Here is a 19289-nt window from a genome sequence, read left to right on the forward strand (position 1 = left end):
GCCTAGCAACACAATTATGTTGCAATTCCGTTGAAATGCACTAAAACGGAGCATTTCAGACAAAAGGGTAAATACAGGTATATTCAGGCAGACAGTATGAGGGAAATAAAGTTGTTTTTTTTTTTTACATTAAAGCATGTAAACATGTTCTACTAGAAACACAAAATACAAGTATGAACCTGAAGATGAGTATGATATGGGACCTTTAAATCAAGAGAAACAAAACTCAAATCCTGAGTCCAAATAAGAAAACCAAATGTCCTTTAACTCATTCAATTAAAGGAGAACTCCAGATAAATGTCAGTCTTTAAGTAAAAGATAAGGTGTGAGGGTGAATGTGTGTGTGTGTGTGTGTACGTACTGTAGGACACTTATCTTGATGGCCCAACAAAGACGAGGAGACAACAGTTGCTTCTAAACAAGTCCAAGACGAACTAGACTCCGGTCCTCCACCTGCTCCTGGGATCAGCACACCTCCAGCAGCGCCTTGTTTGTCCAAGAAAGTTTATGACATGTAGCCGGATCTCAGCTCACTTGCTGCTCAGTTTACTTTTTTATTTATGTCACTGAATTTAACTTCAGATGATCTCCTCCTTTAGCCGCTCTCACTGCTCTCTCTCTTCTCCTCCATGCTGCTTTAGTTTGTTGATTTCCCCTCCCCCATCTCACAGATGTGTCTCATTTATCTCCTCACCTTCTTTTCCTGTCAGGGTGGAAAAGGGCTATTCTGTACTTTTCCCCCTTTCTGCTACAAGCTCTGGGGTATGACACATGCGCAGTGTAACTGGAGCTGCGGACATGCGTTGCTATTGGCTCAATTTTGGTGAGTGCAGATCAGATTTTACTGCGCATGTGTTGTACCCCAAACATATGACGACACGATGATGACGCATGACTCTTTTCTCCCTCCTTGAGCACAGCACGGGTCGCGTCTAGAAGGGAACCAGCAAATTGGGGAAACTCTTGCGAGATGGTTATGGTTAGGCATTTATATCGAATGGTTAAGGTGAGGACCAAGCCCCCAGGAAGAGCGCCAGGCTTTGATGCAAATCTTCGTAGTGGCCAAACGGCGGTACAACAACTTCCCTGTCCATCACGTGATGCCATTGGGCCAAAAAATACTTTTTCCCAGAGACTTGCATTGAGAAAGAGATGTCTGTAACTCAGTGGATACTTTTTTTTTTATGTGAATCTACTCCCCATTATGAAAACTTGAATAGCTGATACTAATAGCTGAATCCAGAGTTATTTCCCTTCCCCCGTTCATGTGAATGAGACTAAGGCCCCATTCTAAACCACCCCCTACACCCTCTCCCTACCCACTTCCACTCCGTTTGTGCGTTCGCGTGGAGGGTGCGCCAACTAAGTGCCATCCCAAACCAATTAGCCGTGAGTGGAAGTGGGTTAGAAAACCCTCCAACAGCGAGTCTACATCGATGCCGACTTCACCAGCTGCCCTTACGTCGTGCAATGCCGTTCTGTGTTCGTCATGGAACACGCTCCAATGTCAGTTCCGTGCCACTACCGGTACAAACATTTACTCGTAAACTGCAAAAACACTAAGACAGACATTTAATTTATTCTACTTTATTTAAGACACATAAAAGATTCAAAATTCACAAGTGGCACATTTATTGACGTATTAAACCCAGAGCTTATTTCAGGCATCTAACTAAAAACCCATTCAAAAAACTAATTGACTAATTTCCACATTAGGGAACCAGAAGTGCTAAATGCTAACTCATTCACTCCTCCGGTGTGACTGACAGCAGTTAGCTCACACAGGGAATGAGTTATCACCTGCCACCTGCCAAATACAGGGTACATGTTGACTGTGGCAGGTTCAAATTTCAGACCACCTGCCACCATGGCAGTTTTTTTGTATGTTAATAAATATTACTTTTAAAAAGCAATTCTTAAGTTAAGAACAGGCAGGGATAAATTATATGATAGTAATCAGCATGTTTCATTAATCTCTGATGACGTATCATGGTCATTTTATGATTTATTACAGTAACTATATTACATATTGGTCCTTTAAATTAAGGATTGCACCAATCTGACTTTTTCAGTTCCGATACCGATACCTGGACTTTGGGTATCGACCGATACAGAATACTGATCCGATACCAGTGTTTAATCAATAAACTGTATGCCTCACAGTGTGGGAGTGACTGGGATCCTTCTGTTATGTGTAAGGAAACATCAGGCTTGACTTAAACATTGCTTTCTTAACTTTTTAAAACTAAATGTAACAAATAAATACATAAATATAAATTCATTGATTATTAAACTAAATTTTAGAATAAATCGTACACCAGCAACTTGGTAAATAATCTTCACAATTAACAGGAATTACAATTCAAGTGTTAACCTTGTTAATGCAGCAACAAATTGGTAAAAACTTAAACAGGAATTAAAATTCCAGTATATAATTTGTATAGTATCTAAACATAGAACTGAATTGAATAGATCGGCTCCATTGTCACCGATATCTGATCCAGCTATTTGAGTCAGTATCGGTATATCACTACTTTAAATTGTTAATATTTGCTCAGTGCATCTTAGCCTTTTTTACCCTCAGGTGGTCATAAACTACAGGTTATGAACTTCTTTTTTAAATACAAAAAAGTGAAATTATCGGTTATCTTATCGGTCATGAGAAGCATGGTAATTATCGGTATCGGCTGAAAAAAATCCATATTGTGCATCCCTCATATTTATCCTTCATTTAAGTTAGTAATCACTTAATCAGACGAGACATATTCTACAGACATGACCTATTTACAAACAATAACAGTCATAACAAGTGCATTAGTGTTTCATAAAGGCATAATTCTGTCACTGTTATCACCTGGATACACGTACTGGCCAGACTATTATTGTTTTTCTTCAGAATTGGTATAGTATAAAAAGTTGCCGTGGTATAATAATAAAAAACATTTGGTTGTGACTGTGGCTGCAAATAAATGCTCACGAGACCTGAATCTGAGTGTTCAGATTGTTAACTGGATCTGGATCTTGATGTGCTGCTGAGCCTAGGCCATGCTGCTGGATGGCTGTCGTTGGCGGTGACGTCTGTCACGAAGTCCCTGCAAGAACGGATTTAGGGTCCACAGACGCCCTGAAAGATTAAATGGAAACTCAGAGTTAGTGACATCTCAGCAGTAAGAAAAGAGCAAGTTTTGTGTGTGTGTGTGTGTGTGTGTGTGTGTGTGTGTGTTGTGTTGTCCTACTAGGAGAGACGATGGGGGAAAGTGGGATCACTTCGTTTTCCCCAGGGTCTTCATCCTGGATATAACCAACATCTGACCTCCATTGTTTCCAATTCAGTTCCTCCACCCTGAGGTCAAAGAAGACTCCATGATCACGTTGAACACTAGAAATGCTTGACGTGACTTCACGTTACAGGATTTAACGGTAATTAGTGGCATCCATTGTATTCTCTTGCCGTCACAATTAGTGTTAATTCTGACTTCGACACGATACCCTGCCCAAATATCTCGATACCGATACTGAAACAATACCACGGCAAAAATCTAAAACACCAGGAAAAGTAATGGAATAATAAATGACAGAACATGCAACTTGGAAATAATTTTTTCATTAATTAAAAATGTTAAAATATATTACTTAATAAAATAAAATGTATGCACTAATCTGATGCCCCCTATACTTACGTTTCTGTGATTTCTTTGATTATATTGTATATTTGCTATCTCTATTCTTATTTCTTATCTATTTTTCTTATAACTTCTGTGTTTATATACATTTTTATTCTAAAAAGGAACAACTGTAATTTCCCCCCAGTATCAATAAAGTATTTCTGATTCTGATGTCACTTGTTATTATTTGCAATTAATCACGATTAAATATTTTAATTGACTCACAGCCCTAATTTTAATACTTTCGAAGACAAAGTTTGTGTCAAGCTAAACAATTCGACATGTTTCCATAATAATGTTCTACAGCTGTGTAGACTGACAACAGGAGCTGATATCAGACACATCCAATGATGGTTTACCTGAAAAATCTATGAGTCTTGTCCTTTCCGAGAACCACCTTGGACGCCCCGGCGAACAGCTTCGTCCTCAGGCACCTCGGCAGAGTCCTCTCCATGTCCAGAATGGTAAAAGCCCTCTAAGGATGTGCGACAAAATGTTATTGGTTTACACAAAAGGTGTGTCAGCTCTTTGGTGTTTTTCAAGATTTATTTTGTTTGCACACAATCTAGAAACATATTTCAACACTCTTCTTTTTAAAAAAGTATATATTTGAGATTGTCTTCAAAGGTGGATTAGCTTCGTTCTGGCAAAGGCAGTCTAAATTTCCTATGTTGGATCTACTAATATCCAGCCGCATTTACAGACATCCTTAAGAATTATCCTGGATTTGAGATCAACTTAATCATGTGAACATTAGGGCTGGGAAGATACACCTACATGTATCTACTTGGGTGCCGATTCTAAATGTATTGCGATTTGTAAGTATTGCGATTCTACAAGTATTGCAATTCGATACGATTTTTTGCGTTCAAAATTTTTGAACCATGAGAAAAAGTTTAATTATACACTTCTAGAGACTTTTACTTTGGAAAATATCTAAATTAATACAGTAAAAGTGTTTGATTTTCAGCATGTATGTAGTCACAGATGTCCTGAAGTCAAATATATCAGTCATTGTCAGGAGTTATTTATAAAAAAAATTCCAGCAACCCAAAAGTCAAAGAATAAAGACACAAATTCGTGGTATTTACTTTCTAATTTATAAGGAACATGTAATGTTTTATACTTCTGGTGAATATAATTCATTAATCTTATTTCCATATATATATTTTGTACATACAGTTCCCTTTTGTTAACACCTTATTTTGATTTTATGTTCTCTTTATACATCCATGGTCAGCTCCATCAGGGCCGTTTGAATGCATTTAACATAAATGTCAGTATATGGGTGCTCTACAGTTGTAGCGTCGGCCCATTTGACCGCAGAGATGAGAGTGATACCGCGATACGATAACGTTTCCTGTCCGTGACAGAGTTAGCATGCAGCTTTAGCCGTGATTTCTAGCTCTGCTTTTCCTGTTAATGTGTGAAACCCAAAGTGTTTCCATACTTTACAGTATGCGTAGTGTTTACCACGCTGGATTTAACATGTGAGGGTGCAGGTTGTATCCACGCAGACCCTCCGCCGTTTTCTACTTTCTTGTTTCGGCTCGCTGTGGTTTGTTTTGGTTGACGGATACAAAATGGATATGACGTCACGTTACTCAGACGAAGCAAATATATTGATTCTGGCATTAAAAATCTATTTCAAAATTGTAAAAAAAATTAAAAAAAATAAAAATCGCAATACGTGAATCTATTTTTTTCCCCCACCCCTAGTGAACATCAGGTTTCGTGTTTGCAGACTAGAACAGCTTCCCACCTGCAGATTCCAGATGTTTTCGTTTTCGTTGGAGATTCTGTCGACTGTGTGACCCATCAAGGCTATGAGCATGTTGAGCAGCAGGATGTAGGTGAGAACGATGTACCAGAAAAGTAAGATGTAGAAAACTTCCTTGTACTGATAATCGTCGGTGAACCCCAGGTCTCCCATTCCAATGGTGAACTTGAACAATTCATGCAATGTAAAACGGAGGTCATTGTAACGTGGCTTCTTGCCCTCAGTGGAAGCTGGAACGGTGGTATTGAGACGCTGAGCTGGAGGAATGAAGTCGTCGTCGTCGATAGCCACAATAGCTACGGATGAGGAGAAAATTGACGTCAGAAATCTTTACTTTGGAAAACATCTTAAAGTCTTTATTCTGCATATGCTTAACTTTTTGTATTTGGAGTATATGAACGTCTTACCAGCAGAAAATCCAACAAGCATGACCGAATAGACGGCTAAAAAGTGAAATAGGTCACCCAGGACCATCTAAAAAGAGAAACAGACTTTAAATCAGGCAACTCATGTCTCACTCTCAGACTTTTGACAATGTGAAGGATTTGGTGGCATCTAGTGGTGTGGTTACAGATTGCAACCAACTGAGTACCCCTCCGCTCACTCCTCCCTTTCCAAGACTGGTAACGTAAACCGCAGAGTGCAAAACCATGGTAACGATGTTGGCCCCCTTCAGAGGCCATCCTCACAATAATAACACTACTTTAGGAGCAACGGGAGTCAGACGGCAGCTGGTGGTACCACAATTTTGCACTCCGCGGCTCACGTTCCCACAGTTTGACAAGCGTGTCAGAGAACTACGGTGGCCTTCAGGTAACGTAAAACATGAAAGTCTCAGAGTCAGCATTTGGTTTGTCCGTTCTGAGCTACTCTAGAAACATGGCGGAGCAACATGGCGGACTCCGTGAAGGGTTCATTCTAAGCTAACGAAAACACGATTCTTAAGGCCGTTAAACACCAGTAGCGTTTTTTTTTCGTGCAATTCATGAATTGCACGTCAGTATGCTTTTTCCAACTGTTGTTTTTGAGTACTTTCACACCAAATATTACATGGCAAAAAAAGATTTTCTGAGCTTTGGCACCGTGAATGAAGGCATCAACCAATCACGTTGTGCTGAACCGATTGAGTTGCGCCTATGTTTATTAAACAACAAGCAGGCTTCGTAGTCCGAACCAAGGCCTATTGAAGGAGGCTGGGTCACGCTTCATGAACGCGTCATATCTTTGGGGTACCACACATGCGCAGTAAAATCTGGTCTGCACTCGACAAAATTGAGCCAATCACAACGCACAACCTCAGCTTCAGTTACACTGCGCATGTGTTGTACCCCATACCCCAAGACCTGTGTCCGCCAGTGTCCCAGCCTCCTTCTATAGGCCTTGGTCCGAACCATGACATCAAACTTTATTACCCATTTCAACCTTGACAAAAGCAGCGCAGACCAGATCCACTCCTTCCGTTCTTACCCGTCACAATAAAAGCCCCAGAGCGAGGCATGCATTTTCGTGTTGTTTATTCATCACGCCCCCGGTGTGTAAAGGCCTATACTTTCAGGTGATTATACACTAATGAAAAGATAGTTCTGAATGTTATATTCCATTTCTACTAATAGATCCCCAAAATGTTCCACACTGTTAAACTTAATTCTTACTCTTTCCATCATGACACCGTACATCCCCATTCGTTTAGAGCCTCTTGAGTAGTAAAGAACGTTGATCCAGGCGAGTGCAAGCGCCATCACGAGGAGTCCAGCGTATTCTCTCCGCCCACAGAAGTACAAAACTGGGCAGACCAGAACGAGTATTGCCTGCAGGAAACTGCAAAACAAAGTGGAGTGGTAAGAAAGCAATGATATTACAGAGGACCTATTATGTTTCTGATCTTTTTCCCCCTTTTTCTTTAGTGTGTTACACCAGTCCGTTCTCATTCCCAGGGCGTCAAATAACGACGCTCTGTCACAGCCGTCGGCGTTCGATGCTGCCGCACAAGGCACCCTTTCATGGTGGTTGGAGACACACCGGAAGTTCCATTAACTACAATGTAAACCCATCCGTGGCAACTCTTAACTCACAGGGAAACTATGCCAGGAGTGACTGTGGTGACGTAGTTTTAAGAGCGAAAAGACACACAACGGCAGCAGTGCCGGCCCCGGGGACCGCTGGTGCAATAACCTTTTATTTTGATGTTAATAAAATGTACCCGAATTCACGAATATGTAGAATATTACTACTGACATTTGTGTAATATTACGTCACAACGTCTGCTGTATTAGCCGTGTGTTTACTACATGTTTATTTGCATATACAGTAGAGTCGGGAAGTGAGATCTGATCACAAGTGGTCACTCAAGACGCATGTGGAGACGCATTCTAACGCCAGGTGTGAACAGACGTACTTAAAGCTGTCCACTTGTGATCCGATCACTGAGGACACATGTTAATACCAGGTCTGAACAGGTCCAGAGTGTTTCAGACAGAGAGTGAAAAGAGGTGCTGCAGCACAGCCGGTATGAGAAAAATAACGTTTTTTTTTACATTAAAGCATGTAAAAATGTTCTAGCAGGTAATCACCTGAAATTGAGCATAATAGGTCCTCTTCAACAAGGGGTTAATGGCGATACTTACAACAGAATCTCACAGAGTCCGTCCGTGTATAGAGAATTGAAGGTTGGGGGGTTCCTCTTGAAAATAACTATCTGTGGATTCAGGAGTCAGATATATGGAAATAGTTAGAAATTAATTTGGACTCTTTTTGTGTGAACTACTGGAACCAGATACCACTTTCTCACCGCTTTAAAGAAAAACCACACTGCTCCAAGGACACTGATGATCTCGCCAATGCAACGAAAGTAGTCCCGCGGGACATCTTGAATGGGAAACGGTGGCTGCAGGTCAAAAGGTTAGGAGTCGTTGCTCAGGTTTGTTTGTCCTGTTTTAAGTTAGAAGATGTTTTTGTTCTGTATTTTTGATCTTACCACTCCTCGCTTTCTGTAGAAGGCCACACAGGTGAAGATGATCAGGTACAGCAGGTATACCACGAAATTCATCCAGAATAACTTGTAAGCAAACCGGTCCCACTTATCATCCAGAAGACTGCGCAGAGGCTCGATCTGGAGCATCTCAGGACGATTCTGAGGCAAACAGGATCATTTCCACATTGAAAGTCAAATTTAACCTTTCACAGCGACACTCCAAAAGCCTTTAATCAGCGCCTCGTGAAGGCGATGAAAGCTTGAAAGCACTGGCAATTTTTCTGTGCTTTTCAGTGCATAATACCATCTAGCTGTGCTCTTGATTTTGATGATTGTACTCCAAATATGCTGCTCTTGCACTTTGACTCTTGCATGCAACCACGCCAATGACTATTCCTGTCACTGTTTAAGATACTTCACTGCTACCCCCATATCAGTAAATATCCTACTTTGTAGACCTAAAATTTTGTAGATTTTAATGTGCACATCGTTTAAAGTTAGATATTTCTTACTGGAATTTCAGTCCCGAAGACGACTATCTCCAACACAGAGTCGTCTTCGATGGTGTCGATGGAGCTCGTGTCATAGAGCGATGAGCGAACGGGTCCATAGACCCATTCTGTAAACTTCCTGGACAGCGGCCTCATCTCCTCACCCACGAATTCCCGTTGTAACATGTGCTTGAACAGCTGGCCAATGAGAGCAGAAAGGAGATGATTATGTTATCATGGACAGATTATCAAACAATGGGCCCCTGTGCACAGACGCGTAAAGGGCCCCCACCCCTCCTACATAAGAACAAGAAACACAGATTCAAAGGGACATCTATTTGGTCATTTTGGATCTCTTTGTAGATGTTTTGCATGTCTTTTTGGTCATTTTGCATCCGTTAGTAGATGTTTTGTCTCTCTTTTTGGTCTTTTTGTGTCTCTTTTTGGTCCTTTTGCATCTCTTATAGGGATGTTCATAATTAACCGTTTAACCGTTAACCGACAATTAAGCATTTTAACCGATTAACGCTATCGGTTAAAACGGTTATAAGAAATATTTATAATTAATTATAAAGCCGAGCAGCTCGTCACTTTAAGGAGAAAAGCTGGTCCACCTTAACAGCCCGCCTTAAGAGGCGGAGCCGGAGTTGCAGGATAAAGGAAGTCGGCTCCTGTCTCTCCGGCTCGCTTGAGTTGTACTTTCGTAGCATTTATTCAGCGACAAATAAACTGTTCACACAGCTACACCTACGTTCACTGCTATAACGCCACCAACAACCTCACACTCACCGCCTCCACACACACAGACATTCGTTAAAGTTACATCACGCTGACAGACTGTATGTGTGTGGCGGTGGCGAGTAAAGCAGCCTCCGGCAATGCTAGAGCTGCTAACGTATCACAAATACACACACTGTTTATCGGACAATCGCTATCGTTAATCCGGGCAGACAGAGTGTCGTTAAGCCGGGCAGACACACAGCTGACAATCTGCTAAACTAAACTAAATGTGCGGTGGAGACTATTACTGGGAAAGTGGCTGCATGTCTGCGTCACTACACGAAGCAGCGTGGCTGCTAAGTTAACGCTCCCGGACGGGTGAAGGGGGTCTCAGTTGTCTGTTGTGCTCATACACTGCAGGTGGCGCGAGGCACAAATCTTGTCGGTTAATGGTTAATAATCGGTTAATGAGGGTCGGTTATCGGTTAAGAACATTTTTAAAAATGAGAATCCCTAATCCCTTAGTAGATGTTTTGTCTCTCTTTGTGACTTCCCAACAGGAAATGTTAGTAGTAAATTTCAAACAGAGGCTCCGATCCAAGGACCCCCTAACCTGTTGGGCCCATGAGCCAAAGCCCAATAGGCCTGTGCAGCAATCCGTTCATGAGCATCCTCTCATACCCTACACACATATGGCAAGTTTTCCATTGTCAGTTATAGTGTTATAAGGGAATGCACCCATGTTAAATAGGACTGTTACACATTGTATTGTATCTGAAAACACACACAAAGACCTTAAAAAGAAACAAGACTTACCCCGATCTTGCCCAGCTTGGCTGCTAACTTCAGAGGAGTCATCCCCTTATTATTTTCAATCGCTTCCAACAGGACATCTTTCTCAAGTCTGTTGTGCTGAATAAGGATCTCGTCGTACATCTTTGCAACCATGGCTGTGTTGTCTTCCGTATTGTCTGCTATGACCACCAAGGCGTGCAAGACAGTGTTTCCTTGTGAGTCTTTGTCAGTCACGTCAGCTCTTCTGTAGGAGTTCTCGATGAGGAAGGACACAAGATCGGGCTGGTTGGTGCAGGCAGCCAGTGACAGAGGAAGCTCTCCTATTGGAAACACACAAAGGGCAGTTTAGCGATTTGGTCATACACAACTGGGATGGAAAATGTAGCTTCTGGTTATTTTTTAAGATGCGATCACCCACCAAAATAAAAGCCCAGTCCTTTATGACGCTGGAAGAAATTCCCGTTGGCTTTGGCTTGCACGTCTGCCCCTTTCTGGACCAGAAGGTCCACGTGGTAAAAGCTCCTCCTCTCAATGGCGATGTGCAGGGCTGTCTGACCTGTGAGTCACATGAGATTTATTGTTAAAGGCTGTTAATGTGTTCTGCACACTGTTAGTCCCTTAAGATTAAGATAAAGTCTCTAAACTCTCTCATGACAAATGTGATCTGATGGACATTAAGTCTTAAACGTCTACACTATTACAGTATATTGTACCTATACAAGCACCACTTATTCATGGCCAGGTTCTACATCGTTCACTCCGCTCTATCTTTAAAAGGACCCGTGTGTTGGATTTGGTGGCATCTAATGGCGTAGCCGCCGAGTACAAAACTGTGGTAACACCATTCTCCTCACTCAGAGGCCATCCTACCCATAATAACACTACTTAAAGTGCAACTGAAGTTAGACGGCGGCTGGCAGTACCACAGTTTTGCACTCTGTTGCTCACGTTACTGCAGTCGTAGTTCGGTGGCCTTCAGGTAACGTAAGAACGTGAAAGTCTCTCTCTAGAGCCAGTGTTTGGTTTGTCCGTTCTGGGCTACTGTAGAAACTAGGGCTGTCACGAGAACCGATACTTCGGTACCAAGTCGATGCCAAAAGTCTAAAAATGTGACGGTACTCTTTTTCTACAGTACCGAAGATACCGTACGATGCCTGTAATCAGGGTCCGAAATTAACAAGCGCCAAATGCGGGTGGATTTTACGTTTGGCGAGTAACTCTCTGAAGGCTTCTGTCCTCTGCTCTCTGTGTGTCGGAGCGCCATGCAGCAGCGTCGAGATGTTGGGTTTGTTTACTTTTTCAGAGATCCTTTATTAATTTGTTTGAGAAGAGGATTCACTCGTTGGGGAAAAAAACTGAACTGAACTGAATTTCTATCTTTTGTTGTTTATAGCTAAATCTATGAAAAGTAATGCTTTTTTAATTGTCATCAAAATATAACATTAGCATTTTAAATAAATATGAATGGTCTAATGGTCTGTTACCATGTCAGTGAGTTTAAACTACTTGTAATCTTAGGATATATATAGAGAGTGCGTGTGTGTGTGTGTGTGTGTGTGTGTGTGTGTGTACAGCCTCTTCTGTTTACTTACAGTCATTGAGCAATACCTGAGGAATAAAGTCTCATAATTTTCCTTTTTTTTTTTTACGGTGGTATCGAATTGGGTATCGAGAATCATGGAAATTCACTGGTATTAGTATCAACTACTAGATTTCTGGTATCGTGACATCCCTAGTAGAAACATGGCGGACGGAGGAGCAACATGGCAGACTCTGTGAAGACGACCCGCTCCCTATGTAGATATGAAGGACTCATTCTAAGCTAACGAAAACACAACTATTCTTATCCGAGTAAGGGTTAAATCAGCAGCAACTGGCCTTGGTTTAGGTTCTTGAAGACGTTTCACTTCTCATCCGAAAAGCTTCTTCAGTTTTGGCTGAATGGTAGGGGAACCCAGGAATTTAACCTCTGTGGGGTGGTTAGCAGGAATGAAAACATAGTTATGAATATTCCATTTCTGCTAATAGATCCCCCGAAATGTTACATACTGTTCCTTTAAATGGATTTGAACAGACAATAGTAAGTCATCCTGAATGTATACAATCAAAATTAAAATGAATTAAAATCAGCTGTATCTAGTGATAGCAATAGCATCAATTTGTGATGAGTGTAATATATGGATTTTAAATGTTATATGAGGCGTACGTACCTAGTCACCCTCTCTGTATGAGCAGAGATACAGGTTTTTACAGTCAAGTTTTACTTTCCAGAATTCACAATGAAAGAGGCCAATTATTTTTCATATAAACTCTGGCTTTCTAGTAAAGTCAGTTTTACTTATTATTTATATGACATCCTCTATCCTCAGTGAATAAAAGTGAAAAAATATTACATTAGTTATCGAAAGAAGATCACATAGATTAGCCTACATGTGTGTGATTTAGTTCAGAGATGCAGTTTTTCCCACTTTCCCAGAGTCATAATAAAAGCCGTGGGACAGACCTTTCATTATTTTTTTGGTGTAGCCTGGAGTTATGTCAAACAACAATAAAAGGCTATGTTGGCTCAATTGCTGAGTGACTATAGGATCAAATAACATATACATGATCTTATAGGCATCCAGGAATTGAATTTTCCAAGCTTTGTCCGAGTGGATGCCCAGTCTCAGACTTTGAAAACCCCTGCTTTAAACCATCAGCTTCAGAAATGCAATCACTTTTTTTACTTACCTTTGTAGCTAGGATCTGTGTAAGGTGCGTTGATTAAATTTTCTAAGTCTCCGGTTTTCTCGGCTATGTCAAGGAAGACTTCCACTGTGTCGTTTCTGCCATCTTTTAGTTTCAGCAAAGCTTTCAGGAGCGCCGTTTTCCCATTTGCTTCATCTGAAAGTTGTGCACAAAACATAATTTTGTTTCACATCACACTAATCATCAATGTGTAGAGAGTTTCTGATGATTCATATTAACTTTAATTAATGAGTTTTAAAAACACAATTCACAACCAACTTCTTCGGGTTTACTTTTTTTTTTGCATGTTACACATGAGATTCTAAATTCAATTGTCCTTATCCAATGATTCGGACCACTTCTACTCTCCCTCAGTGACGGCTTTTCTAAACAAAAGTCTTTTAGCCTCCAGCAAACAGTCTTGCTTTGCATGACAAATATTGCATTTCACTGCACAAAAATGCTTTTGAGGACACGTGGCTGTACCATTTCAAACCAACATGGCTATATAAAACAGCAGAACATTGTTAGTTATAAATAAGACACATACAAGTGCTTCCTTCCAACTTGCCTGTGAATTCTGGGCTCGTAAGTTGCTTATCATTAAGTCTCAGGTAGTCAAGCAACCCATCAAGTTGGGTTGTGTCTCCCTGGGACGCTGCATTAAAGACTCTCTCCCTAGTGAACTCTTTACTGGAACAGCCGTCAATAGTGGCATCTGGTCTGAAATACAAGTCAAACAATGCAGCTCAGGATTACCAACTATGCAATAATTAAACAATATTTCAACAACAGTAATCCTTAAAAACAGCAGGCAAAGAACACTTTGATAATGATTACACAATGTATGTGTCCCTTGGGGAACTAAACAAGCTGAAGCATGTTTACCTGACACCCGCCCCCACATGTTACCTGATACTTATCAGTCCCTAAAGGCTAAAATGCATTTTCTTTCTTAGCATCTATAGAACCACATAGATTTCTGTGTTGACATATCCAGCAGCCAGCTTGTGCCATTCACTATTTAAAGGTGTGTATAACCAGTGAAACCAAACACCGGTAGGACCGGTTACCTAGGCATGTGGACGTTGGTGTCCATAGGTGCTTGAATTATCTCTGATTTGGAGTCATTTCCGAGGAGCCAATCCAGATTATTCTCCTCGTCCTCTTCTGGGTCTTTCTCTTGTTCCACTGTGTCCGGCTCCTGTCCATCGTCCATCTTATTTGTTGCCATCTTATAGGAATCAAGTCTTGATCGTGTACGACAAAATAATGTGTTTACTTCCTCAAGTAGCACATCAGCTATGATGAGGTGTAGCGTTCGAAAGGTCAGAAACTAATAAAGGAGTTTGTTACCTTGGTGACGCTCCTCCCTCTCCCCCGAGGGCAGGGCATGTCTGTTGTCACTGCCTGACAGCAGTTTTACAACTTTAGAAAATGATCTGCTGAACAGCTTTCTTTTACTATTCTTTTATGATGTGTTAAATACTTGTTACTTCAGTAAAAGTACCAATAACACGGTGTAAAAACACTCTGTTACAAGTAAAAGTCCTGCATTTACAAAAGTATTAGCATCAAAATATACTTAAAGTACCAAAAGTAAAAGTACTCATTATGTAGAATGGCTCATTTCATACTAATATATATTATATGACTGGATTATAATTATTGATGCATTCATGTGCTCATCACTTTAATGTTGCTACTGGTAAACCCAGAGATAAATTTAATTACTATATATACTGTTGGATAGCTTCATCTATAATAATTAGGGCTGTCAATCGATTAAAATAATAAATTGTGAATAATCGCATTTTAATCGCACATATTTTATCTGTTCAAAATGTACCTTAAATGGAGATTTGTCAAGTATTTAATACTCTTATCAACATAGGAGAGGGCAAATATACTGCTTTATGCAAATGTATGTATATATATTTATAATATAATTATATATATAATTATATATATAATAATATAATTATATAATTAGTTTTAGCAAATTTCTTTAACACATTAACGCAACTTTCTCGGGCTTAGTTTTAAAAGCTAGAGTGAAGATACTGGCATCATATGAAACTAAAAAACCTAAAGAATCATGTGATACTAGCTTGTCTCAAAGGAGGTTAAATAATGCTCCTAAATTTTGGAGAGGAAAAACTGGCATATGGCCCGTATGCAAAATCTTTTTACACATAGAGAATATTTTAATTTAATTTAGCTGCATTGTTAACATCAAAATCAAAACAAACATGCAAATTATTAAAAAACTAAAAAAAATTCCTTTTTAAAATAAAAGAAAGTTTTGGATAAATTATAAATTTATGAACAAAAATAACCCACTTTTGATGTTTTATTTATGTTAAAGGTCACTTTGAATGATTAACTCATGATAATGTAGAAAAACAAAGATTTTAAATTTGGTACGGTCCGCAGTCATTTCGTGACGGTTCCACGAGGATGGTGAAAAAAGTTAGTTTAGAGCCCTGACTCCCATGTTGATAAGATTATTGAATATTTGACAAATCTCTCTTTACGGTACATTTTTAACAGATAAAAAATTTGTGATTAATTTAAAATTGTACAATGAGCATTTTTTGGGAGGACATGTTAAGAAAAGCACAGTGGCATCTGTACACAACTTGTATGTGGGTCGGTGTTTACTGTACACATTGAGGTGCAGCTGTGCAGTTTAACAAAACGGCAGCATAGTTAATTAAAAATATGGCATTGCTGTACTTATTACAATTTCAAAATCACTAGAAGCTGCAAACCAATTGTTATATATGTATATATATAAAAAGTCAAGTCGCACAAGTGGACTTCCATGTTGGAGTAGGTAATTTACCGCAAAGATAAATCTGATATTATCTCGTTCTTCAACACTTTCTGAAAGCTGTTAAAAATAGCTTTTAACAATGTTATACTGACTTTGGGATAGCTAAACAATGTATAACATTGATTGTTAATTTTAGTGGCTAATCAAAAATACACTTTGAATTTGTACAGCAATAGTTACAATAATTGAGGGTTACCAATAACATTTGTGGCCCTAATGTCTAAAGATTACATTTTTGAAGCACATCTTTGAATAAGTCACAGCCCGGCTCATAGACTGCAGCCAAATGGGAGACATGTATTATGTTGATGAATGAAGGGCGTGGATAAGGGAGTGTGTGCTGCATGGGTGTTTCTCTTTAAAAGCAAAGAATAAAAAACAAAAGGCCTTCAGGGCAGAGCCCTGTAATGTAGATCTCACCAGACTGGATGCTTCTCTAGCCTTAAACCTTGTTAAGCATGGGGCAGACTGAGGTAAGGTGTGTCCTATACTGCTAATTATGCTGCCTCAGGTTCAGTCCCTGCAGACAAAAAACCGAAGCAGCAAGGAGGGCAAGTTATACCTTAATCAAGACAGAAGAATAATAACCAGCTGATTCAGAGTTTGTTTCACACAAAAAAACGACATACTGACAATAGCATAACTGCTTTGACAAAACGTATTAGTAGTTTTATTTACTTAGACAGTAACACTTTATAATACTTTTCGAACATGTCCGAAAAATGTCAAAAAAAATATTTGAAAAGTCCGAAAAAAGGTCCAAACAAATATCCCAAAAAGATTTTTTTAAACTTTTTCAGACATCTGTTGAAAAATGTCTGAAAAACATTTTCAAGACATTTATATGTCTGAAAAATGTCCAAAAAATAGCCGAAAAAAAAGGCAAATTAATATCCAAAAAAGGAAAAATGTCCGACAAATGTACAGAAAAAAAAGAAATGTCAGAAAAATGTCTGGAAAAAGTCCCAAAAATGTTTGAAAGATGTCCAAAAAAAAAGTCAGGAAATGTCTAATAAATGTCTGAGAAAATTTCCAAAAATGGTCTAAAAAATGTCCCAAAGAAAGTTATAAAAAAATTTCAGGAAATGTCCGAAAAATATCCGACAAAGTCCCAAAAATAGTCAGAAAAATGTCCCAAAGAAAGTTATAAAAATAGTCTGAAAAGTGTCGGAAAAATTGTCAGAAAATTATATATAGAAGAATTATGTGTAAATTTCCGACAATTGTACGAAAAAAGTTAAATGTTCGGAAAAAAAGTCCAAAAAATGTTCGAAAACAGGTAAAAAATATTTTTAAGTCTGAAAATAATAACAAATGTAAGAAAAAAGTCAGAAAAAAAGTCCCACAAATGCCCAAAAAATGTCTGGGCTGTCAAAATTAACGCAACTTGCGATTTTTAAGATAGAGTACCAATCAAGTCATAATAGCTTATCGTGTAAGAGGCTAAATAACGCTCAAAAATTACGCTAACATTTGGTGAGAAAAAACTGTCATGGCCATTTTCAAAGGGGTCACCTGACCTCTGACCTCAAGATATGCGAATGAAAATGGGTTCTATTGGTACCCAAGAATCTCCCCTTTACAGACATGTCCACTTTATGATAATCACATGCAGTTTGGGGCAAGTCATAGTCAAGTCAGTACACTGACACGCTGACAGCTGTTGTTGCCTGTTGGGCTTCAGTTTGCCATGTTATGATTTGAGCATATTTTTATGCTAAATGCAGTACCTGTGAGGGTTTCTGTACAATATTTGTCATTGTTTTGTGTTATTAATGGATTTCCAGTAATAAATATATACATACATTTGCTTAAACAAGCATATTTGCCCACTCCCATTGATATATTATTACTTTATTATTAACCATTAATAAACTGTTACAAAGATCTATTTCTGTAATGTTTATAGATGATTTACAAACAAGTTCTTTAAAGTTTACAAATGATTTAACAATCATTAACAAATACGTATAATATAGTATATAAAATGTTATGTGTCCAACAATAAACTGTTATATATATGATATATATGTATAACATAAATTATAGCAATACTAATAATTATTAGATATTATTAGTTATTTCATTGTTTCTTAACAGTAAAAAAAACATCATTAATTATTATTATTATTATTATTAACTAAGTTTAATTAACTATCAATTTACCATTAATAAATGGTGGTTATTATTAAGTGATACCAAACAGGGTAGTATAAATTCACTACTACTACACAATATATTTATTCGCTGATTTTTCAGCAGATTTGCGATCTGTAGATGATTTCAAAATATAACGGAGAGTCGTGGTGACTGATTTCACATTTATTAGAGAATGAATGACTGAATCTGAATTCAATAAACTAAATACTGGTATGTGTAAGGGTATATTAATAATATTATTATGCATTAATACACTGAATGTGAATACATTTATCTGTGCAATATATCCTTGATGCAATATACACCTCAAGTGCAACTTTGTTTACATTTTATTTATTACATCTACCCTACCTATTTTACAAGTGCAATTACCTCTGTTAACATTACATCTATTTTTATATTTTATACTTCTAGTGTAACACTTCTGTTTATATTTATTTATTACATCTACTATACCTATTTTATTTACTTTATAACTATGTGTGTTTTACCTGTGTTTTAATCTCGTATTTAATACAATGACAATAAAGCTTTCTATTCTATTCTATTCTATTCTATTCTTGAATAGTAGCACAGAGTTACATGGTAACAATATTAACTTTTATTTAAGCTTGAACAGCATCATAGCAGTCAGTATCTGTTCAAAGCTATTTGAATTTTCATTATACATGTTATCAGGGGAGAGCGCGAACGCAGTCCCCCACTACCACAAATTATGCAGTCGAGATTCCTACATTTGAGGAATTCAGAGCTGGAGTCTACAGTCTACGGTCTACAGGGACTGTAGACCGTAGACTGTAGACTCCCAATCAGATCCACGCATTCCACTGTAGACAGACCGGTTGAGCCCTCCTGTTGGCTCGCTAACTGTGGGCTCAACCCTCAAACCCTAGACTCTGATTGGTAGTCTACAGGTTGAGGGTTGTAGACTACCAATCAGATCGACGCATTTCTTTCTTCTTTTTTTAAAAAACTTTTTATTCAGTGAAGCATGACAAAACAGTGGACATTTGACAAGACAAACAGAAACATCGCCGTTTATAATGCACGCTTTTCTTTTTCTACAGCACAGTTAGCTGGAGGGACGTGTTGTTATAGTGAGCTAACAGGCCTATTGACAGGTCACTAAGTCAACGCGACC

At 38.8% G+C, this 19289-nt stretch overlaps 1 protein-coding gene across 1 annotated transcript; it reads right to left on the reverse strand.

The window, feature by feature from the left end:
• Nucleotides 1-1553: 1553 nt before the first annotated feature.
• Nucleotides 1554-17000, reverse strand: LOC141771130 (transient receptor potential cation channel subfamily V member 1-like). The gene is made up of 15 exons (XM_074641073.1): nt 14223-17000; nt 13721-13872; nt 13153-13305; nt 10841-10978; nt 10444-10742; nt 8929-9105; nt 8420-8575; nt 8234-8329; nt 8070-8140; nt 7098-7263; nt 5853-5919; nt 5428-5741; nt 4025-4140; nt 3237-3343; nt 1554-3124 (listed from the first exon to the last, which is right to left on the reverse strand). Exons 1-15 carry the CDS (start codon nt 14381-14383, stop codon nt 3039-3041), a joined length of 2259 nt encoding a protein of 752 aa, XP_074497174.1. The 5' UTR covers nt 14384-17000; the 3' UTR covers nt 1554-3038.
• Between the last annotated feature and the right edge of the window lie 2289 nt (nt 17001-19289).

This window comes from Sebastes fasciatus, chromosome 7 (genome assembly GCF_043250625.1).
Source record: "Sebastes fasciatus isolate fSebFas1 chromosome 7, fSebFas1.pri, whole genome shotgun sequence".
In the NCBI taxonomy this organism is placed as follows: Eukaryota; Metazoa; Chordata; class Actinopteri; order Perciformes; family Sebastidae; genus Sebastes; species Sebastes fasciatus.

Coding starts and splice junctions, on each gene's coding strand:
- LOC141771130 (XM_074641073.1), bottom strand. CDS start 14,383: ATGGCAACAAATAAGATGGACGATGGACAGGAGCCGGACACAGTGGAA. Junction 13,306..13,720: donor TACGAGCCCAGAATTCACAG/GCAAGTTGGAAG, acceptor CACAACTTTCAG/ATGAAGCAAATGGGAAAACG. Junction 10,979..13,152: donor CACAGATCCTAGCTACAAAG/GTAAGTAAAAAA, acceptor TGTGACTCACAG/GTCAGACAGCCCTGCACATC.